This window comes from Pinus tabuliformis, chromosome 3_1 (assembly GCF_031772625.1).
Source record: "Pinus tabuliformis cultivar Carrire ecotype Pingquan chromosome 3_1, CPIR1, whole genome shotgun sequence".
NCBI classification, from domain to species: domain Eukaryota; kingdom Viridiplantae; phylum Streptophyta; class Pinopsida; order Pinales; family Pinaceae; genus Pinus; species Pinus tabuliformis.
The window spans coordinates 751878821-751903883 of record NC_142301.1 but is presented as its reverse complement, the minus strand read 5'-3'; the positions used below and the strand labels follow the sequence as shown (position 1 = coordinate 751903883).

The window sequence follows — 25063 nt, the reverse complement described above, 5'->3', positions numbered from 1 at the left end:
ACTGAGGAAAGAACCATAACTATACCCTTAGAATTAAATCATCATTACAACTTTACAAAACATACTTCACTGCACTTCATCCCAGAATTTCATCCCGCAATGAAGGCTATATATAACATCACATTGGTCGCTGAGTAACATCATATTTAATCCAACTCCAGTGAAGGCCTAACCTGAGGTGGCCCTTAAATTCTGCGGTCCGTCCCCCTCCGAGGTAGCGGGGCATCTTCGTGCACGCCCCGGCTACTTCGCCCATTCGTTCCTTGTTCAACGCGCATCATCCTTTCCCCTTCAAAGTCAACAAAGTCGGATGGTTGAAAGGAAAACATATACAAAGTTACCGAGGGAGGGATTCGAACCCGTGACCTGATCCTGACGCAATTCCCATGTCACAACCGCACTTGCAGTCGACCACCGGACGCGTCGGCTTCCCACTCAAGAATTCCTAGTTAACCACGCCCTAATTTCTTCACAATTTCTGCGTCCTTTCAGTTCCCCAGTCTCAATCCGCGGATCCTTTCTGTAAATCCGAAGCCCTGCGGCTCTTTTATTTTCTCCTCGTCCCTCTAGCCCGCTTCCCAGGTTAACCTATATTGTTCTATACGGAAGTTGCTGTATTCAGTTTGGTGGATTTTCCTTTTTTTGAACCTTTTTTTGTGTACAGACGAGGGTTTGGGACAATTCGGCCACCGTGAGGTTTTTAACGCTCGTTTTTAGTGGTAAGAGTAGGTGCAGGGAATTCGATCCTGTGACATGGAATCACGAGTAGGCAATAAGTACAAACTGGGGCGCAAAATTGGCAGCGGCTCCTTCGGCGAGATCTACTTAGGTTTTGCTCCGTTTTTTTTTTTCGCATTTCCAGAGTAATTGTTTCGTTGACTTTATAACATCTGAATTCGTTTAGTGCTGTGGACTTTTAAGGGAATTATAAGGTTTAATAGGGAAGACTTGCGGAAATTTAACTGATTTTTTTGGTGAATTACAGGAACCAATGACCAAACCAACGAGGAAGTCGCCATTAAACTGGTATGTGCTTTGTGTCATCCTTTGAACATCGATTCAATTTAATTAGCAGTACATAATGGCAAAAATATAATTCATTTTTTAGTTAGAGTTTACAATTTGATTCTCTGGTTTGCGACTTTGTTCTAATATTTGGATTGTGCTCCGGGGTTTGTTTTGTTGGATATTTGTATTATAAATAACAGTATTTAACATGATGAAATCACCTGATTATGTGTGAAAAACCTATGTAGACATGTATACATATACAATTTGAGAACTGGCAATAAACGAGTGTACATGTGGATACAGTGTGTGAGAAGTAATGTAATCAAAGAAGCACACGAACGGAGATCGCAGAGTAACAATTGCAGTAAGTTAAGCATGTATCACCATACTTTGGGGACTCTTACACTCGATGTTCACTCTCAATGCCCTTACATATCTATATCTACTCATCCATAACGCATAAGAGCATATTATCCAATAAAACTTGCCTCTATACATGTATTACATGTACACACACTTTTTTATTATAGTCATCAGTAGAAATATGTAACTCCTCTTCTCAGGATGCTAGATATGACGCATTTTCTATGACATATTTCTCAACTAGTATTATCGGAACTGTTCGGTCTGGGCCAGTTTGCCCCTTCTGGGGTCCGAACCAGTTTTTTAAGTGGATCAGTTGGCTGGTTATCTCCCGTATCAGTGTTCGGTTACCAAACAAGTTGGTTAGAATGGAATGGGCCGTTTGTGATCCGGACCAACCTTCATCATGTTTGTTTTTACTGGGTTTTCAACCCAGTTTTGTGGCTGGCTCCAGTTATGGTATGGGTCAATTCCCGGTCTGACCCTTGTCTAGTTCAGCTTTCAGTTCTGATAACATCGTTCTCAACACTAGGCATATGTAGGTGAAGAGGGGAAGATAGTAGCCCCTTCCACTTCTGTTTGGAGGTCATGATGGTTCAATTAGACATTGAGGGATGCTCAAGAGCGAGTTGAGGCTCCTAGGATCACAATTAGAGAGATTAGACCTTCAAAGAAAATGCTAGAATACATGGCATTGATGAGCAACATTCTAGATTTCAAACCTTCCAATTTTCAAGAGGCAGTAGATTGACAGGTATGGTGGGATGCCATGGTGGAGGAGTACACCTTCAATGTGAAGAATGATGTTTGGGAAATAGTGCCGAGATCAGATGGGGAAGTTAGGTTTGAGTTCCAAGTGGAGTTCTAGGTGGCTCTGCAAGATCAAGCATGTAGTAGATGGAAGCAGTGAGAAATCCAAAGTGAGGTTCATGTCAAGAGGGTTCTCTCAGAAAGAGGGAGTGGACTATGAGGAGACATTTGTTATACTTTCTAGGTACACCTCCATTAGAGCAGTTATGTCCTTAGTTTTATTTAAGGGATGGATGATACAATAGATGGATGTGAAGGCATCTTTCCTAATGGGATCATTGGGGAAGAAGTGTACATAGAACAACCTCAGGGCTTTAGGGTAAATGGGAAGGAGTCCCATGTCTGCAGGCTTAAGAATGCTTTGTATGGGCTCAAATAGGAACTAAGAGGATGGTATTCCAAGATAGATGGATATCTGCAGAGTATGGGCTTCACCAAAAGTAAAGCAAATTCTAACTTATATCATATATTTGTTGGGATTGATTTGCTCATTTTGGTGTTGTTGGGAAGGACTTGTTTCTTACAGGTGTAGAGAAGCTCATTGCAGCTGCAAAGTAGACATGGTAGCTAAGTTGGAGATGAAGGACATCAACATGGTGCATTACTTCTTGGGTTTGTAGGCTTGGTAGAAGTGAGGGGATATTTTCCTTAGGTAGGGTAAGTATGCAGTTGAGATCGCAAAGAGGTTGTGGATGGAGGACTGCAAACATGTGGCCATGCTCATGATCACTGAAGTGAGAACTTCAGATTTAGAGTTGGTGGATCCCATGATTTAGAGTTGATGGATCCCAGGTTCCTTGACGTATTTGGTCAACACTGGGCTAGATATATGCTTCACAGTGAACACCTTGTGTCAGTTCATGGTGGAGCCAAGGTAGGAGCATTAGGTCGTACAAAATGTGTGCTAAGATATATGAGGGGCATATTGGAGTATGATATAAAATATCTTGAGATGGTGAAGTGAAGATGCATTGGTATTCAAATTTAGATTGGGTTGTTATTCTAGTAGATAGGCAGAGCACCTCAGGGTGCTTCTTTATCTTGGGATCAACGATGACATCTTGGTTTAGTAGGAAGTAGGATTTGATGGTACTTAGCAAGTAATGTTGGTTGTGAATCCTGGTGGCTTTGCAAGTTACTTGTAGGATTGTTTGATCAGGAGTTGGATCCCACAACCATTTACTGTGATAATCATAGTTGCATCAAACTGTTTGACAATCTAGTGTTTCATGATAATTCCAAGCATATATAGATTTGATATCATTTCATATGAGATAGGGTTCAGAAGGGAGTAGTGAAGCTTCAATTTATTCCCATACATCAGCAATAGGTGATATTTTGACTCTTGACCAAGCCCCTGGCCAAAAGAAAATCTGAGGCATTCAAACATAGACTTGGATTGGCACAGAATTCCTTCCCTACTAAGAGGAAGCGTTGAGAATTATGGCTTGGATAAGAGCTTCTGCAGAGGTTTGAACTTTGGTGTGAACATGCAAATAGTAGTTTGAGATATTTAATAAAGTAATTCTATTTTGTAATCCACTTTAGTAAAAAATGTGAAGTCTTATATTTAGCTGTTGAGTTTAAGAAGCGTATTTCATGCATGCATCTTATATTAGGAGTAATCTCAAATACAGATTAAAGTTTTGGTGTCAGCCAAAAGTATAAAGACAGGTTTTGTCACGGTCAAGCAGGTTGGTTGGAGTGACCAGGAGGCAGAGAGAGATAGAGAGAGAGAGAGTTGGTTGATTCAAGAAAGGGGCAGCCATATAGAAGCAGGTCTGGAGAGGCAGATCCATATAGTGTATGGAATGGATCATCACAGACAGATTTATATAGTTGTATGGATGGATCTGTACAGTCGTAAGGAAATCCGTACAACTGTATGGACATGTCTATACAGTCATGCAGACAGACCGTACAGAAGCAGGTCTGTAGAGTTAGATCTATATAGTTGTATGGAATGGATCACCACAGACAGATCTATATAGTTGTATGGACGGATCTGTACAGTTGTAAGGAAGTTCTTACGACTGTATGGACATGTGTACACAGTCATGCAGACAGACCGTACAGCAGTTTTTTGCTTTTTCCAGCAGGTCATGCCTCTCTCAAGTGGGCCATACCATACAGCAGTTTTTTGCTTTTTTCCAGCAGGTCATGCCTCTCTCAAGTGGGCCATACATCTCAGTTTCAGTGTGATTTATTAACCGTGCAGCTGCTGCTTTTAAGCAGACTGTGGAGATTTCCTTGTAAGTTTTTGGAAGTAATAAGAAACTGAATTTGAAGAAGTAATTAGTTGTGTATGTGTGAAACTTTTTTAGGCTTCCACTATTAATTTCCAGCTATTCTGTGATTGAAGCTATGGTTTGAATTTATTTCCTGCTTTAATTAAATTCAGTAATTTACTTGTTTAATTGAGATCACAGAAACATTAGTCAAATCTAGGTTTGTTTTTTTTTGGATGCAACACATTCCAATTCACTCGATGAAATCCTTTTTCACCTTAATTTTTGGCCCCACAAAAGGAACATGTCATATTTTCTGTTTTTCCATGATATTTGCCTGATGGTGCCCAACATGAAGAGCAGTAGACATGGGAAGCAATGAGCACCTTGGTGTAGATTTTGTGATGGGTTGCTAATGATAGAGGCTTGGTGGTCAATTCCATTATTTTCTATTGAAGTCTCTACACAGCCAATTATCATACATCTATAGGGAAGGCTACAAAAGCAAAGAGGGTGCCTAGATGTAAAAATTTGACTTAGCTGGTTCTTCATACAGCTCCTGTTTTCTGGCTGCTTTGGGAGTTGGTTGAGGCTGTGTTTTCTTAAAATGAGAACATGTCTTTTTTGTGGATGGTAAACCTGGATATGAGATTGACGTCATTGACCTATACGCATACACGTAAGTGAAGAATAGGGGTTGCTGGTACCTTGACAGTGCCATACAATAGTCTGCCTGAAGGCTAGATCAAGAATATTCAATATAATCAATAGAGACATTCTTCAAAGCCCACACAAAGGGAGGAGCATGCTTGCCAGGATTTGAACATGGGTTATTGTCACAACCACTGCTTCAACTTGGTGCTAAACCACACAGCACACAAGACTTTGTTTGAGGCTGTCTCTGACACAATGCATATCCATTATATATTAGAGACTGACTCTGTGCAAGAGAAGCCAACATGTTCTAGTGTTGTTGTATACGATGCCGGGTCTCCACAAATGTTGAGGAAATAAGTGTCTGCAAAATATCCATTAATGAGGTGTCTTTTTTGGCCTTGAAGTGGAATTCTCCTCATGGCCTCAATACCAGCCTTTGTCTGAAGCAAATAGCTGAGAGGGTCTCTGTTTCAATAACATAGAGAGTTGGCACTAGTGGGCAACTCTCCCTGATGGGCTGGCATAGTTCAATCTCTTAAGATTATAATTTGATGTCGTTTATGGTTTAGGCATGGGGCCTCATCTGCAAAGCATATCTCTATGGCATGCAGGAGAAAATGATGAAACTCTAGGACATTTACCATAGTAAGAATAAATGACTATTTTAAATGATTATAAGCTTTTTCAAAATTAATATTAAATCTTTTTCATGTTCATAAGCTTTTTAAACTTCTGACCCATTCCATTCTTTCTTCCAAAACTATTAGATTATCAGTAACATATCTCCCTTTGATAAAGCATACACCATGGTTTTGCCTTTCAAAATATATTTCTGTGTTCAGTGCAACATAATTTCTTTATTCCTTTTTCTAATGGGGAATGTAGTCTGGTGCGTGCGGGCCTTTCTAATTGTTTTAAATGTTCACTGGTTGTTTGGAAAAGGGGATTTTCAATATTGTTTGTTATCTATGGAGTGCTAAGGTATTTGGCAGAGTGGAGGTTTTGCTGATTGTGGATTGGCTTTTACAGTTTAATATTTATATTTTAAAACACATCCATAAAACATTTTACCGTGCTTTTTGGAGAAATTCAAGTTTTGGGTTGTTACTGTTGATATCGCATATGAGCTTAGAAATATACCCACTAGTTCTATTCAACTATAGATGAATGCATTTGATGTGGTTGTCAATTGCTTGGTATAGTATTTCGCTGAATTTCCAAAAAATTATGGCTTGGATGTAGATTAATGGTGGTCCTCTATCAAAGAAAGTTTTATATGCTCACATTGTTTTGTCTTCAGGAAAATGCGAAGACTAAACACCCACAGCTTTTATATGAATCTATGCTTTATAGGGTCCTACAAGCAGGAAGTAAGAAAATCTTGACCTTTTACTCACATTTAATTGATGGAAAATTCTTGAAGGTTATTTCAAATGAGCTTACTTTTATTTGGTTCGTTTGCAGCGGGAATTCCAAACATAAGATGGTTTGGTGTTGAAGGAGACTATAATGTCCTTGTGATGGACTTATTAGGGCCTAGCCTTGAAGATCTTTTTAACTTTTGCGGTAGGAAGTTTTCCTTGAAGACTGTTCTCATGCTTGCAGATCAGATGGTATGAGTTCTGAGTGCACTACTTGATGTAACTTATAATTTTTTTTTTTTAAATAGGACTTTTGTGGGAATTCACAGTGCTAATGGAACATCGTATTTTGCAGTTGAATAGGGTTGAGTATGTGCATTCAAAGAATTTTCTTCACAGGGATATCAAACCTGACAATTTTCTCATGGGCCTTGGGAAGCGAGCAAATCAGGTATATTGTTTACTCCATATAAGAAATGCAACCTTGTGCTTCTGCTAGTTGTTATCTGTATGCAATTGGATGCTTTTATTCAAAATTATTTCTTGTCGGAAACTTCCATTGCAAGCTTATTTTTTCCTTTTTCAAAGGTGTATATCATTGATTTTGGACTTGCAAAGAAGTATCGAGACCCAGTGAGTCACAAGCACATCCCTTACAGGTGATATTTCATTCATTCAAATTTGTTCTTCTATATATTTTAGAATATTATCTGTTTGGAACAAAGTAGAGCTATATTTCTGTATTTCATAGATTCATCTTCTAATAATATCCTTTGAAGAGGTTGAAGATTCACATAATAATTATATTCCACTTAGTGTTTTACTTTTATAGGTCTTGAAAGGGTACATATGGAATATATAAACTTTGCTTAAACATGGGGCAATTTGTTGTGTGTCTTGACTTGTAAGGCTTATTGTTGTTTAGATATATGATATACATAATAGTTAGTATATTATGCAATCTGATATATCTAAACTCTATAATCTATAAATCTTTTAATACAAAATTTTGTGCATTCTACATCATTTTGTGCTGCCCTGATTTGCAGTTTGGTGTGCTTGCTCTCTTAGCCCCTAACTGGGAGCTGATGTTTAGAAACTGAACTTTGTACATTATACTTGGTGTTCTGTATGTGCATGGAAAGCAAAAAGATTTCTTGATATTATACAAATACGATAAGCAATCTAGGAATAATGAGATCTCAAGTAATTTTTGATCCAGTCACAACCCTTCAAAATATGAAATCTTTAAGAATATAAGAAATTCAAAGTTAAATACATCAAATTCTAACTTTTATAAGATTGTATGTGGTATATAAAATTGCAGCTGGCTATGATTTATCTTCTTTTGGGTATGACCAAGGACCAAGTGCATTTTAAGTTAGATGTTCTTAGTGCTTCAGCATTATAAAATAATGATATTTTTGTTCCTCCTAGAAGCTTGACAAGCAGAAAACATTCTATTGGTTTGATCAATTGAAATCAGCATGCCTAAGTCATTAAATGGTTGATTTATCGTCAAAGTGTACAAGGACAATGCTGGAAGAGAAGAAGAATTTCAGTCATGACCAATGGATAGTAATCAGCTCGAAGGCAGGATGGCATCAGTAATGAGCAGCAGAGTACTTTCTTTGGGACGATAGGTGAAAAGGGATGTTGGCTTCTGTTATATACATGCAGTCAATGGCCCTGCAACTACCCTGTAGACATGCACACCAATTTTCATCACTCCAAGTTGCATATCAATTGCTTGTTAGCCAAAAATGAGAAAAACACATATAGCAGGTGGTTAAAGCACTAGAGCTATTACATGAAATGAGAATGCATCCCCAACATGTCCTTCAACAGATACTTAGTGATATAGTGTGTAGTGGCTCATAAATCTAAGTTGTACTGCATCTTGTAGTCTTGCAACTCAGGAAGTTTACCCACTGTCACCACAGTAAAGGCTATAGAGTGGAGTTTTTCATTAGTGACCAAGGGTTTAATTCCTATGAGGTTACCATAGGGCCACTCAAAGGTAGTGGTTGAATGTGTGAGCTTGTATTGAACTTTTGTGCACACATAAGTGGATCAAAATACCCACCCTCTTATCATCTTAAAGACTAGATGCTAAACGTTTCAACCAATGTTTTAAACCTTTGACTTAGTCAAGGGTCAACTCAAACTCGACTTAGAATTAGATTGATTAGAATTTTATGACTTACTTTCCCATCTTCAGGATACCAAGCCAAAATTTTGCACCAGCTGCATTCTCTCACAGTCACAGATTTCTGAAATGTTAAAGGAAAAATAAATAAATTTGTTTGCCTCAAGACTGGTGACCTGGCACGTTTTAAAAGAAGTGAATATCCATGCCTGGCTGGCAGTTGGATCACATTCACTTCAAGTCCAATTCACTAATATCCATTAAAAGGAGTGGACCCACACACCTGGGCAGCTCACCCTAGACAACAACCTTCCCAGACTCAAATACCCAGGCAACTTAAGATTGTATTCTGAATTGGCACTGGGCAGTGAATGCTATCAATCTGATGGCTTATGTGATACAGATACTCAGGTTTTCCTATTAGTTCCTGAACCCCATGCTACGTTACCAGCGACAGTTGTTTCAATGAACAATCCTCTAAAAGCAACAACAATACATTAAAAATCAAAATGACGACTCCCACCATACCCGTATTTATCAAAATCAAACAGCAATGATGACTTATAGTTGTAGTGGACCCATATTTATCAAAATTGCAGCTTCTATGAGGTATATGATGGTGGCTACATATCTCTGCTCTACTAGGTGGCGGATACACTAGGGTGTTTCTTTCATTGACTCTTATGGCAGTTCATTGGACCATCATTGGATAGGCCAGTGCCTAGGCATTCACCTGCTTCAAGCCTTGGTTGCTTCTCACCACGACTTTGATACTTTATCAGCACAGAGGTTGAATAGAGAGGAGACCAAACTCTTGAGAAAGACGTTAATTAACCTTTTTCTTTTTTATTCATTATTAACTCAGGTACTTAGTGTGCAATGTATTTATGTAAAGTAAATGCTGAATGCTAATAAATGACCATTATAAATAATTTCACAAAGAAAGGAGTGGAGCTGAGAGCTCATCATATTAGGAAAAGCCCAAGCACAAAATACCAATAGGAAGAGATTAGTTTGAATCCCAATTTGCCTAAAAGTTTCTCAACTATTTTACAAATTGACTGAACACAAATTGCATGCAAAAACGTTCAAAGAATAATGGCACAAGGCGTCTAAGTTAAGCCATGCATTTTTGTCCCCAAATGCAATGAATTCATATTAGATTACATGTGGCATATTGGATGAATTGATATTCTGGCATATTGATCATTTAATTAAAATTGGGAAACATGTGATACTGTTTTACATATAAAAGCAGAATCATAACTGGATTATCTAGAATTTAATATATCCACCTTGATATGGGTGCGTTATCATGATGTGGTATGATCAGTACTGTACATTACTCATTTAACCTCTACAAACTGTTCTATGCCATTGCTCTTTTTATGTTTTGTGGGGGGGCAGGTTGGTGACTGCAGGTTGGACAGACTTGCAGAGCTACCTACTTGTTTTCACATTGTTTACTTAAATTGATGCTTAAGTGTCTCGTTATTATTCTCATATAATGGACTTCTTCCATAGTAGCATTTATTTGTTTCAGTGTAATTCAACTCTTCATAATAATTGAAAGCTACACATGATTTTCTACACCATTTCTTTTCACCAGCTTGTTAAATGCACTTGCCTTTCATTTTGGCATGATCAGATTTGGTTTAATTGTACATGTATTTATTTAATGCAGCGTATGAAATTATGTTTTGTTGCATGCCTTAGTTTCTGTTGTGGCTAAATTGGGTAGGATATATGTCTTTACAGGCTCTGCTGGTTGCCCTGCCATCCCAAGTGGACTATACATGATCCTACTAACTATAGGATTTAAAGATGGTTTGTTACAAGAGGTTATAATAAGAAAAGATCACAAGCTGATTTTGGTGCATATCTCTTTTTGCGTGCAGTCTACCATTGGACATTGATGTAAATTGAATTTGTGCATATTAGTCAACAAGATTGAAATTGTGAAAAAAATCACCAATCAGTGCCCTTTGAAGAAAATATGCTTCTTTGAGCTTTGTTTTTTTTACTTTCTCGTGTAGTCACTTGCATTTATTGTGCAGAGTTTCCCTACTTTCTGCTCTTGTTTATCATGTTTTTGGTAAATGCCTTTAAAGGTACTGAGACAGTCAATAGTTAGGAATATTGTCGTCATCTTACAATTTTTTTTTTCATTATTCATCTGTAGAGTTAATTGTTTTCTTTCCTTAGGAGGTATTGGATGTGTTAAACCTCATGCTATATGTGGAGAACAAATTTGAAAATGTGAACTTAACATTTAGATTTTGTGCTGCAGAGAGAACAAAAATTTAACTGGAACTGCTCGATATGCAAGCATGAATACTCACCTTGGCATTGGTAAGTTTAGGTGAACTTTTCCTTACATGAACACAAAAATTGGAGTGTTCTTTATGATGCTGTATCGGATCAGTCAGTTGATATGATGCTTACCTTTCCTAGACAATCTCCTTGGATATAATTTAGGAAGGGCTTTGTATTTGTTGTAGTTTTTTTGTCTTTTTGCAGTTATTATGGATTATTAACTTGGATTGCTCCAATTTATTTTTTGTGTGGTTAGAGCAAAGCCGAAGAGATGATTTAGAATCTCTTGGATATGTGCTGCTGTATTTTTTGAGAGGCAGGTTAGTTGTTCTTTCTTATACTTACCTAAGATATTGCATTATTTGTTGAGAATATGATTTGGATTTAACAATACAGTGTCATTTTTCCAGTCTTCCTTGGCAGGGTTTGAAAGCTGGTACAAAAAAGCAGAAGTATGATAAGATCAGTGAAAAGAAGGTTGCAACTCCCATTGAGGTAAAAACTTTTATTCAGTGCTAACTCTTCTGATACTACAGATGGATTTATATTTCAAAATTCAGATTATCGTATGCACATTTTTCAGGTCTTGTGCAAGGCTTACCCATCCGAGTTTGCAAAGTATTTTCATTATTGCCGCCAATTACGCTTTGATGATAAACCAGATTATGCTCATCTGAGGAGGATATTTCGTGATCTTTTTATTCATGAAGGTATATATTATGTACACTGTAGTAATTTACAACAATAACAATTTATTAAGGTTTTACCATCATTTACAACTTTAACGATTTATAACATCTAAGTTTGGTGGTGTAGAACTTGAATAGCTTGTTTTCTGATACACAGATATATTGTTCAATTGATATTTTCTTGATGTGTGCAGGATTTCAATTTGACTATGTTTTTGACTGGACCATTTTGAAATATCAACAAACACAGATTGCTCATCCACCTCAGAAGGCCCTTGTAAGTCCTTTATCTATATGCAATCAGTCTACAAAATGCTTTCCAGTTTTAATTTGACATTGTTTCAAACAATCCGGTTAAAGCATTCATCCGAGCTGCAAGATTCTATGGGATGATTGCTCGTCAGGGTGCTGTTGGAGGAACGAGCACAGGACCCACAGCAGCCACTGGGCCCACAGCAGGTACCGGCCCGACCGCAAAAGCAGGTGCAGCTTTGGATAGGCATTCAGGTATTATTATCTATGATCAGTCTGATAATACTTTGGATAGGCATTCAGGTCCAAAATTTCTAGGCAAGGGTAATGAATGTAATTATTTAAGCTTTCTAAAATAGCACAGTATTGTTTATTTGACACATGAAATACAGAAAGTTTCAGTGAATCAGTCCACCTGCTTCTGTAGGTTTTATTTATACAATTTCACTTAAGCTCCACATTATTCTTTTTAAGGCAGCTATATTTGGTGAAAAGGATTGTGATGTGCATGGTCATGTTGTTTTCTCGCAGTAGACAAGCATATATACGTGTACACATGCATATATATGTATATATATGTTGGTTTTATTTTTTAATATAACATTAATTCTTTTGTCTGGTGATTTGTCCTGAACTTCAGGTCATCAAGGTGGTAAGGACAATGATGGTAACAACTTTGCTGTTGATCTTGCTCACAAAAGAATGCCAATAGCTGTTGTGAATTCTGGTAGTTTACCTAAGTTCAAGAGTCCTGTTGCCCATGAATCTCGTACTTCAAAAGACGTGGTAAGTTCAAATTGGTTGAAACTTATATGCCATTTGAGAAAATGCTGCTATGGTCCAACTGTGTAGGAATGAAGAAAGCCACCATTCTGTATTCATAATTCTGCTAGTTAATGAATTATTGCTGTTTTTAGTTTCTTGAAGTGCTAGTATGGCGTTGTGCTCTCAAAGAAGATGATCTATGTCCTGGCAGTTCAATTTCACTATTTGTTATACATTTTACCAGATATTGATTAGTCTGGTTTGAGTGTACATAAAAGCTTTTTTTAGATTATAAATATTTGTACAAATTGTGCCCTACTTTCCACATTGGGAAGCCAATTGTTTAACAAGCATGCAATCTTAATTTGCGTGCAGCTAGACCACACTATTGGAATATTGATTATTAACTGAAGTACACTTCAGAATATGGTGTTTTTGTGTATAATATTTGTACAGACAATCACACAAAATTCTAAAATCCCCTGTTCCAGTTCTTCCCTATATACGGGCAGCACTATTTTTACTAAAATTCAGACTATTTTGTGATTGCTTTGTTGCCTCTTTTCATTAACTTCTTGTTTAGTTTTTAATTAATTAATAATATTGTAAGGGAATTAGCAATCTTATAAGAATTTTAGCTTTTTGAGAGATTGGCAGTCATCTTAAAAAATTATAATCAACCTTATAAGTGAATTGCGAATTTCTCAAAAGCAAATTTTTTTGTGAACATTTTCAAACATTGTGCCCTCTTTACATTAACATGCTGGTAGCTTAACAGCTGGATTAGTATATTTCAATTACATGAACAATGAAAAATGCAGAGTGAAAGAAGAGCAGTAACTATTAAGATCATTGACAGGCGAAGCATATTAATCACTATACTGATATTCCTTTTGTCAATCTATGTTATATAAGAAGGCTCTTGTTTTTCATTGTGCTGTTTTGGAAGACTATCTATTTCTTATGTGTGGGAGGTTTGTCCATGCTCACTTGGTTGACTCCTTTACTGGAGGGAGTGACATCTGTTTTCTCTTGACATGCAATATATGTAGATGTTGGCACAAATCTATAAATGCTTGACAGTAGTCTGATACCAAACATTTATATTCTCAAGTAGATTCCAGATAAGTAACTGCAATAGTAGGAAAATAATTAACTACTTTATACTCAGAGGCAATTTATTGGTTCTTGGGTGGAATGCCATTTGTTGCAAACCATAGGAACAAAATAGTTCTCTGCAATTCTAGAGTAGTCGCTGCATGTGGATCTCTGGTCAGATGTTAAAAGTACATTTTCCCTAGGAAAGTTGAAGCACCTGGAGCATCTTTCTCTGATTTTCCTTTTGAAGGAATATTGTGGTTGGCTTTGTTTCAAATTTTGGGAATAAGTTGAACTCTGAAGTGTGTTTGGGTATGTGTGAGGTAGAATACAACGATGCATTCCTTTGAAGAAAGGCCCAATGTGCCTGTGCATAAGACGCGCTCTGAAAAGATAGGCTATGCTGCATAGACCCTTTCATGAGTTTTCACCAATGGATGGCAAAAGGGGTGCTGACAATAAAAATGATAATAGAAAAGGTGGTTGAAAATAAAATAATAATGTAACTTAGTTTTGCTAGGAGCTGTGCTGTGTAGGGATCACAAAACCACAAGATATGTGCCTGTCTTCTGTTGGTCAGAGTAATGGCACATTGAGATGAGCATCAGGCAGCAGGGGTGGCTGAGGTTGATTCAATGTTGTACAAGGCTGATCCAACACTGGTGTACACTTCTGTCAACTGCCACCACTGCTTGCCTGCTGCTGAAAACTGGGCAGTATGCCAATTCTGTAGTTATATGATCCCAATGCCTACCTGTGCATTTAAGTTACTATATCATCTTATTGTCAAGAATCTTTGCTATCCCTTGGTGTAAACCCACAAAGGAGATTTATTCATAAAAATATTTGTACAGAAGGATCTATATAACAGTATATTTATCCATTGTGTTTTCAATAAAAGGATTGGTCCTGTCCTCAAAGGTATACATCATTTATACTTTATCTACAACATACACAGAATGAAATTCAGTCCACTTTCCCAATATGAAACTAAGTCAGCCACAAAATCCCCTCAAAAGGAAGACATAGAAAGATGCTGCAAGGTTTATGGCATACAACAACACTTTGAGAGTGGTAGATAGCTGCGTTAAATTTTTAAGAATGCAGGCTTGGGCACAATTGGGTATGTTATAGGTAAGAGTACAAAGTATTGCATCCCTTGGCAGAAAGGACTGATGTCTTATATGAAGATGATCCCTGAAAAAATAAACTATCCCTAGATCCATAAGTACAAATGCTTTTATCAATAATCTCCTGTTGTGGGTTTTAACTTTTCACCAAGGGATGGAAAATGTTGCTAACAGTAGGAAAGGTGGTTGACAATAAAAGGTAATGTAAGTTGGATTTGCAAGGAGGTATAGGGATCACAAAACCACAAGGTATGTGCCTGTCATCTGTTGGTCAGAGTAGCTGCACATCAAGACAAGCCACAGATTCAAGAAGGCAAGTAGTGGTGACTGAGGCCAATTCAATTCTGTCTCCTGCTGTAGATATTAGCCCATTTTCATTTTCCAATGGTAGAGGTCAACAATGCTCTCCATTAGGTTCCAAAGGGCTCAAGCTCCGAGTCATTAACCATGGTGCATGAAATTCTAGTAAGTATGAAGTTACATTGAAAGGCATTAATCTTTCTCTTGATAAGGGCAGAAAGCAGTAGTTGAGATTGATAATGGAAGCTTTCTGGTTTTACAATTTTGTTGGGCACCTGCATTTCAGGGATCAATTTAGTTGGCCCTTGGGATTATTTCCTCATGAGCAATGGAAGTATGTGATATGGAATTTTCAGCAAGGCATAGCGATCAGAAAATGTTATTTAGGAGAAGATTGCCGAACTATGCTTCAAATTCTAGCAATTATGAAGCTACATTGAAAGGGGCCTTAAATGCCTCTCCCTTGATAAGGGCAGAATGCTGTAATTGGGGTTGATAATTGAAGTTTTGTGGTTTTACAATTGTATTGGGCATTTGCAATTCAGGGGCCCAAGTTAGTTGGCTCTTGAGATGATTTCATCCTCAGCAACAAAAAGTATGTGTGATGGAAATATCAGCATGGCATCAAATTCTATGAATTATGAAGGGGTACATTGCAAGGCATTAAATGTGCCTCCCTTGATAAAGAGCGGAAAGTATTAGTTGAGGTTTTACAATTGTAGTAGGCATTGCAATTCAGGGGCCTAGGTTGGTTGGCCCCTGAGGTTATTTAATCCTCTGCAATGAAAGTATGTGAGATGGAATTGTCAGCAAAGCATAGAAAACAGACGATGTTATTTAGAAGAATATCTTCACAACTGGTTTGGTTAACTGAGGTTGCTTGATAATTCCAAAACTACATTTTTACTACCTTGCACCCCAATTTCTGTGGAAGGATTAGGCCTTTTTGCTCTTTTCATCACTGGATCTTGTAAATTGAAGATGTAAAACATTGAAATGTGCAAACTCCAACAATTTCTCATAAATCTTTCACTGAAGCAGTAATATTCTAATATAGTGTGTCCTATATTTCAAGAAAGACTCGCAGTTCTTGCTATGTGTTTGTTAGTGGTTGCTACTTTTATCATCTTTCTATGTGACCTCTGGCCCTGTGCTCAAGTAATCTTAGTGCACTGAAATAAAGAAGAAATGATGTATAAAGTGTTCAGTATTTCAAGAGAACATACTTTGCTCTTGCCATGCCTTCCTTTGTGTTTCCTGGGTTTAATGTGTGTATACCAATTTCGTGGCACAGATTGCTGGTAATGACTAGCACACATCTCTAGTTTTTCTCAGCTTGAATTAATTTATCACAAAATCGGACTAGGTGTGGGATATTCTTGTATACTGCTAGTCATTGGCCTTTAAAAAGAACATTTTAAACTATATTCTGCATGAACTAGTGCGTTAAACATTGCTGTGAATGTTTGTAGGGAGTTTAATGGAAAAATAAGGCTATAAAGCAGTTGAAAATTTGTTATATGTGTGTTCAGTTATTTTCTTTTAATTTTGGATTAGTGTTATGGTGTATGATTGTAGTCAGCTTTTGCTTCTAGTTCTCTTTGTGCAACTTTGTTTATTTGAGGAAATGGGGAACTATGATTATGTTTTTGCAGTTCTCTTGAAGTTTGTTTGTGAGGTTCTTGTTTCTGTTTGACACTCGAAAGATTTCCAAAAGGTTTTGCTGGCACTAATATTTGGCAGATCCAAAAGACTCAAACATTGACCGCCACTATTGTTTTACTCTATTGATAGTAGAGTTATAGTAGTCACAGTGCTTTATGTTCTTTGCAGGTAAGAAGAGTCAGATTTTGAGCATGTTCGGTTGAGATCATTTTGCCCTTTACAATTAATATTCTTGGGTCTGTGTTCTGGTCATATCAATCAGGATTTGAGCATGTTCTGAAACTGAACTCTGATGCAGAAATGATGAAATTTCAAATTCATAGGTATTTTATTGCCCCAATTCCATGGTTCCTCACCAGCTGGGGGCCACCATCATAATATGGATGATGCCATTTCACCATTTATAAAGGTATTCAGTGCCCTCTGAAACTAATTTACTGTGTAGAAAGTGCATATAGGTCATCTTACATTGCTGGGGTTTCTGTTCAGTGAGTCCTGTTTAAAGACAATGAATTTGGATTTCTGAAGCAGCCCTCATCAGATCTTATTACAAAAAAGTTTACTTTTTGTAATGAGCACTGAATAAAATCAATGAATTTGAGATCAGAAAAAATTTGGGACAGTATTTGGTTTTGTAGATGAGCTTTTGTTTGGCTTTAAATGTTTTCAGTATATGCATTTTTAAAGACGTTTTATAGCAGGTTCAAGATATCTGTTCTTCAGAACTAACTGGCAGATGTTTTGGTACCATGTATTGAAACTCATACATTCAAAATTTTGGTAAGTTGCTTTTCCAGTGGGATTTCTGTTTTGTTTCAGCAACCTATGAGATCTGTTTTGACAAGCCCCTTGGGGAAAATGGAAATATTTTATATTTGCGGGAGGGTATTTGAGTTGATAATTACCTGTTTTGTTTTAGCAAACTATGTTTGATGAGTCCCTGGGAGAAATGGACAATATTTTAAGTTTGCCAGAGTTTTTGAGGTGATAATTATAAATTACTAGGATATGCTTTAATAATTTTATGGGCCATTCTAATCATATCTTAAAATAGAAAATACACCCAAGAATCACCGGGTATCGAGTACCTCTATATTGTGTATATTGTATATTCATTCCGAGGTTAGGTCTGGGTCCAAATTCTCAAGTTTACAACTCTGAATCATGTTGAAGCATGGATTGGTAGAGGTATGATAAATTATTCCGAGGCTATGCTATGTTGCTTTAACCAATTTGCTTGCAAATCCGGGGGCTGTTTATCAGCGTAAGATAGGATTTCTGTTTTAATAAACTAATTTATGTTGCTTGAGTATTCATATAAAAGTAGGATATGCCTATTCAAAAAGAACTAATTGAGGTTTTCTGAATACTTGTTGATTATTTGAGTTGGCAAGGCTTAGGGCTCATTTGTAGCTTATTAGGCATCCATGTTCTTGCATTGGTTTGGGATGTCTGTAACTGCAGTTAGATGTTTGTTTAATTATAATTACAGGAGACATGCATTATTCATCATGAAGGGTAAGCGATATATTCTTCCATTTTTATGAAACCAGGTGACCTCAATTATGTTGGTGTCCTTTTTATGATAGAGAGTATTTGAACAATAGAATACTCCTGATATTGGCCTGCAAATAGAGAGAAGTAAATCAAATTAATATTGGTAGGGAAAATTGATGTGCATGTGCGTAAATATAGAGATAAAGTGAACGCCCATAAACATCAATTGGTGCGAGTATGTAATGTGGTTGGGGAAGAATACTAATTTTACACAGAATAAAGAAAGGATGCAAGTCAGGTGATGGTATACATTGTTGATTCTTGTCTGAAAGGAGATCGGCAGACTGCAGAAATTGGGAGTAGAATTGGATTTTTAATTTGTGGTTTAACTGGATACATGTGAAAATATAATGAAATTTTTTTGTTAAATAAGATTATTCGATGTTTTGTGGGACTTTCATTCTACAATAATAATAATAATAATCATATAGAAAAATAGAATAGAAAAAGAAATATCAAACAAATAGTACATTTACAGTGACCAACCAATCAAAGTCTTTGTTTTCCTACAACAAATACCTAGTAACAATACAATTGAAGTCCTTGTTTTTCCTACATCAAGGTGATGGCATACTAACAATGGTACACCAAGGCGATGGCATACTAACAATGGTAGCAGACTTGGCACTGTTTAAGGAAACGTTGGTGGCCCTTTCAGTTATAATTGCAATGATATGTTATATATTCATTAGTAAGAGTTGGCTGTCTTGTAATCTTAGTGAATGAATTGTTTAAAATTATTTATTGAACTTTAAATCTTTTAAAAATTTTGTAGAAGGGTTTTAACAGAATCTTTTAAGTTTTAACATTGATAGGGAAAAAACTTGTGATATTTTATGTAATTCAATGAAATTAAATTATTTATAGCAATCTTGATGATTGATACTACATATGTTATTACTATATGCAAAGATGTGGGACACAGAATAATAAATGGTTGATAGGCAAACCATCATTGTTTTATTCTTACCAATTGGAACTAGGGGAAATACAATGGAAATCATGCCACAACCGCATAGATTAGGGAATGATTACGTTGAAATATATGTAATCCTTTAATTCGTCAAATTGTTTCAACGTTTCAAATAACTGTACGTAAGGCCCCAATTGACAAGGGACCATTAAGGCCACCTTATTACCACCGTTGAGATATTTTTGCATTACCAAGTTTGTAAGTCATTGCTAGCCATAACTTTTCAAATTATCAAGGGTCATTTTCAAAGAGTATATTTCATATTGTTGGAGAGTATATTTTCAAAGAGTATATTTCCTTACAATTGTAAATATGTTCTCATTCTATCTATTCCAATCTATTCCAATTTATTATTTAAAATGGGAATAGATAGGGAATAATTTGAATAATTGTTCATTAGTAATATGAATAATAATGGAAAAAGGCTTGTATTAAAAGAATACTAGATTGGGTAAACTTGGGAAGTCCAGTTCGATTATGATCCGAATAAAGAAAGAGTTAAACGATCGAGCATTGCATAATGAGGATGAAATGCCTACCCAACAATTATGTGCTTTATCCATATAGATAAACGAATATCGGGAAAATATAGTCATCATGACACATGATCATTGCCAAAGAATTAGTTCTTATACAATTGATAAGATGATCACAACAGATCTATATATGATCATAATATGGAATGGATCAGTTAATCTGTCTTAAATTATTGATTAGGTGATCTAAATACTTCAGATTAACAGGGATGATTGAGGATTTCCTAAAATAGGAGGAAGTTGGAGAAAATGTTCTTTCGTCTTTTCGAGGGGGGGGGGGTGATTGAATCATTACCTTATTTATTATCTATTTATTTCCGAAAGATTGAACTGTTTGTACTCGAACAAAAAGAATTTGTAAGAAAGTTGCTATTGACTCATTTTCTTAATTAGAACCAAGAGATCTCATAGGAAAGATGGTCGAGCGGTTCAAGGCGTAGCATTGGAATTTCTATGTAGGCTTCTACTTACCGAGGGTTTGAATACCTCTCTTTCCGTATCTTCGCCCTACGATTTCCGTCTCATCCATTGTTTTTCCAATTTATTGAATCCCAATAGGACTATTTCCTAATTCCAGGATCAATCTACCTTTATTTGTAATAGAGAAAATAGAATGAACATTGGTTCGTGGTATGGGAAAAGTCAAGACTATTTTAAGAAGCAATAAAAAAATTTATCGTAGATAAAAAATAACGTACGGAATGATCATAAAATGTCTCCTTCGGGGAAGGGAAAAAGAAGGGAGAAGAACATAATTCCCAGGTGCCCAACAACCAACCCTTCCCTTTCATTTCATTCTCGATTCAAGCTTGAAGGGAGTAATACTCTATGACCAATAATTCATTAATCTTCAAATTGATCCATTTACTATCTATTATTTGATTGATGAATCTTTTATATTGTAAGGAATGAAAAGTCAAATGATTTGGCAATTTATCCCTTTGAAACAAATCTATATTCTTCTTAATGATAGCTCTCAATCTTTGTTGATCTCTTATAGTAATCACATCTTGAGGTTTGCAAGGGTAATTTGGTATATTTACCATATGGTCATTGACCCGGATATGTCCATGATTCATTACTTGTCTAGCTTTGGGAATGGTGGGAGCCATACCCAATTGAAAAATAATATTATTTAAACGCATTTCAAGTAATTGCAATAGGACTTGACCCGTTGAGCCTTTGGCTCTTCTAGCAATACAAACATATTTCAACAATTGTCGCTCCGCTAGTCCATAATGAAAACACAATTTCTGTTTTTCTGCTAGCCAGATACGATATTGAGATATTTTCTTGGAAGAAGATCGGTTCATGGAATCCTTTTTGTTTTTGGGTCTTTTACTAATGAACACTGGTGAAGTTTTTAGACAACGTATTATTTTTAAACAAGGTCCCCGATAATGGGACATAGAAACTCCTTATTCAATTAACAAATAGTGCTAGAAAGAAAAAAAAATAGTATAACCCGTATGAGTACTACTGGAATTCCTTTAAATGGAAAACAAAGATCTTTCTCCAATTTGTTATAGATCCTAATAGCTCCAATCATTTCATTCATCTCGTTCCTAGTTGGGAGTAAATGATCATGGCATGACGGATCCGACGAATGATCGTAAGAGTATTCTCCATTCCATCTTGATCCTAACAAAACTTTATGGATTATGGAAATGAGAGGAACAGAAAAGAGCCAACTATCGAGATCGAATCGATGACCATCGCATTACAAGTGCGATGCTCTAACCTCTGAGCTAAGTAGGCTCGATGGAATATCACTTCCCATTTCATTGGTGTGAGATCCATAGATTCCTTTGGAATCCTAATGATTATAGCACGAATCAAATTCAATGACGCAATCCAGATTATGATTACAACGGAACATTGTTTGACTGTAGATTCCTTCAAGGGAAAGAAAGGAGAAGGTTGGTTTCATTGATATCGATTGTTTTACTCACTCTTCCAAATTGACTAGGGGAGGATAATAACGTTGCATTTCAAATGGAGAAATAATATAATGATTCCCAATCATATTCGATTGGGTAGAGATAGAGATGGTGAGAGAAGGGGAGTAGGGGAGGATATTTCTCCCACCCACTATTGAGCAAATATCCAATGAATAACGTTGATGGATATTACATAATAGGATTAGATCAAGGTATGATCTTGTTCTTCGAGAAGGGGATATGGCAGAATTGGTAGACGCCACGGACTTGATCGAATTGAGCCTTGGTATGGATGATAGCTTCCAAATCCAGGGAACCTTGGGATATTTTGAAAGGGTAATCCTGAGCCAAATCCAGTTCATGAAGACAATGTTTCTTCTCCTAAGATAGGAAGGGGATAGGTGCAGAGACTCAATGAAATCCATTCTAACAAATGAATCTTATTTGGTTCAATACTATAGTTATAGAACGCTCTATTTACACCTCAAAAGTGGAGAGAGATGTTATATAAAATCAGAAAAAACTGGCGATCAGAACTTGAATCGTTCCAAGCATTTTATTCATAAGATAGATGCCAGATTCGAGTTGAAGTACTGATTTGACATTAAGTAATCCAATTATGAACTTATCTACTCTAGATGGAGAATTGAATCAGTTTTTGGAATAAATGGTTGGACGAGGATAAAGATAGAGTCTAATTCTACCTGTCAATGTCAACAACAATGCAAATTGCGGTAGGAGGAAAATCTGTTGGTTTTATAGACCGTGAGGGTTCAAGTCCCTCTTTCCCCACCTAGGTTCGTTCTCGACGGACTGATCTATGTCCTCCAATTCCATTGGTTCGAATCCATTTTAATTTCTTGATTCTTTTACCTTGCTATTTTTTCTTTTCTTTTTTTTCATGAAGAGAAGAAATTAGAACATGAATCTTTTCATCCATCTTATGACAAGTCGAGTTGAACTGTTAATAAGTTGATCATATGATCAATTGATTTTGTGATATATGATCTACATAGATTAGATCATTTTGAAATTATTCAATTGTAGTCCATTTTTATCATATTAGTGACTTCCAGATCGAAAATAATAAAGATCATTCTAAAAACTAGTAAAAATATCTTTATACTTCTTTTTAGTTGACACAAGTTAAAACACTGTACCAGGATGATCCACAGGGAGGAGCTGGGATAGCTCAGTTGGTAAAGCAAAGGACTAAAAATCCTCGTGCCACCAGTGCAAATTTGGTTCCTGTCAAGATGTCAATATCCATGTCTCCATATCCATCTATCTAAATCTATTCTATCTAGATGTATATCTACATACAGAGACACCACGATAAAAATAGATAGATGGATCAATCTGTTCTCTCCCTCTTCTTTGCTCATATTATCCCTCTTTGTCCGTCCCAATTGAATCTCGATACTCTATACATATAAAAAAGTAGGATCAAGAACTCAGAAGTCAAGATTTGATGGTGGGACTAAGAATTCGGCTCGATACTAGTCAGAATCTATTCATCCTATTCCATCCGAATCGAAATGAGATATATTATCCCAATGATAGATCTATAATTGCAGAGTTGAAGTAGATCCAAACGTTGTAGAGGGTATCTCAAAAGTAGATTCAAATTGAGGTTCATAAGATTGATGTAATAACTTTTGACCATAGTTTCTAGTATGAATACTAGATCCAATATGATGATCCCTATGATTTATAGTGAAATATTTTCTTCTTTCCTTGTTGGAGTTCGGGCCTCATATATCCATCAAACTATCTTTTCTTTCATGAAGTTTCGTTATAGCATTTATAATAGCCTCTGGTTCAAGTGGGCAATCTAGCAAATAGACATCCACAAGAATTAACTTATCTACTTTGCGAATGGTACTATAAGAATCTGTACCAAACATTTCTCTGTGATAGTACATGCTCCCAAGGAACCTACATATTTTGGTTCCGGTATTTGTTCATATAATAAATATCACTACAGAAGGAGCCTTTTTCATGGTCACAGTGCCCGCTGTTATAATGAGGTAAGTTTGTCTAGGACCAGATCTTGGTACCAGACCGTAATGATCGGAGTCGAATCGTGAATCTATTAATGAAGCGAATTCGATGAAACCACAATTAACACTATAAAGGAGCGGTCATCAATAGGAGACTCTGGCCCAATTCGTTCCACAGATTGTTTGGGGTAGTTGAAATATCTGGATTCAAAACTGTTTGATCGAGTAAAGGTAACTTCATAGGATTCATCATTGGCTTTATGTCATTTTGTACTTCCCTCCCCCACCCGGAAATTAAGGACCATTCCAATGTTCCTTTTTGCCACGCATGGACTGAACCAACGATGAAAATAAGCACGAGAATTGAAGCTCCTATAAATGCAGATATACCTCGTATACTAGAACTCATAGCCCATAGAGAAAGGGAGATTGTTCCAACATCAAGAACAACAAGAACTGGAGCAAAGATATACTGATCTTAGATCGGATCCAAGTATCTTCCTATTGGTTTGATACTTGATTCGTAACTAGTAGTCCGGTTCTTGACCAATGGGAGCCAAAGCTCTGGAAATCAAGGATGCAAGAATAGGTAGGAATGAGACTAGATATTAATGAAAATATCCAGCGAGAAAGTATTATATTAGGGAAATAGGAACATGAATATACTCCTTTGAAATAGATCAAATTCTTATATTTTTTCATCAACTTCTTCATTATTCTCCCACCCACCATGAGTGGAAGACCAAAGGACCGAACAATAAATACAATCAATACTAATTGATTCGCATATTATTGTTTGTTTTGTCCATGGCTTATTATCAAATTCATTCAATGAAATGTTATTTGAATGTGTATTGATAATATTTGACATGAATCAAGTATGAGAAAGAATGTAAATGGGTCCCAACCTCGAAATACCCAATTTTAGATTTGAGTCTATACTCATATTATAGAATGAATATGTTGATGATCTTTATCTAGCGTCCATAGTTGAATGGTTAAAGTGCCCAACTCATAATTGGCGAACTCACGAGTTCAATTCCTGCTAGATGCAGGGGAACTGCACATATCCATTATTGATGGAATGGGAAAAAGTATGAAGAATAACGCCAAACAATTGAAGCATACCAAGCCTTTCAATAAAACAAAAGGCTTGGTATGCTTCAATTAAGCAATACATGATAACAATCCATCAGAGTATTATCCGCCTATTGAAATAGATTCAATAGCGGCTAGATCCAGAGGAAAGTTATGAGCATT

General features: G+C 36.4%; 1 protein-coding gene across 3 annotated transcripts; it reads left to right on the top strand.

Moving 5' to 3' along the window:
• Positions 1–147: 147 nt before the first annotated feature.
• On the top strand, positions 148–17596 carry LOC149189552 (casein kinase 1-like protein 2). Of its 3 annotated transcripts, none has more exons than XM_089411841.1 (14): positions 148–829; positions 986–1026; positions 6370–6439; positions 6534–6682; positions 6786–6881; positions 7019–7089; positions 10870–10931; positions 11152–11215; positions 11306–11390; positions 11479–11605; positions 11779–11861; positions 11989–12091; positions 12477–12622; positions 12754–12897. In XM_089411841.1, exons 1-14 carry the CDS (start codon positions 754–756, stop codon positions 12850–12852), a joined length of 1272 nt encoding a protein of 423 aa, XP_089267967.1. In that variant the 5' UTR covers positions 148–753; the 3' UTR covers positions 12853–12897. The 3 variants fall into 3 exon arrangements, with proteins under 3 accessions (XP_089267967.1, XP_089267968.1, XP_089267969.1); XM_089411842.1 differs by lacking the exon at positions 12754–12897 and adding an exon at positions 12977–17023 and having other exon boundaries at positions 149–829; XM_089411843.1 differs by lacking the exon at positions 12754–12897 and adding an exon at positions 16963–17596 and having other exon boundaries at positions 150–829.
• The last annotated feature ends 7467 nt before the right edge of the window (positions 17597–25063 follow it).

Bases quoted from the DNA above. Each gene is read 5' to 3' on its own strand.
- LOC149189552 (XM_089411841.1), top strand. From the start codon at position 754: ATGGAATCACGAGTAGGCAATAAGTACAAACTGGGGCGCAAAATTGGC. The intron at 6,683-6,785 runs GTATGAGTTCTG...CGTATTTTGCAG, and splicing joins TCATGCTTGCAGATCAGATG to TTGAATAGGGTTGAGTATGT. The intron at 10,932-11,151 runs GTAAGTTTAGGT...TTGTGTGGTTAG, and splicing joins GAATACTCACCTTGGCATTG to AGCAAAGCCGAAGAGATGAT.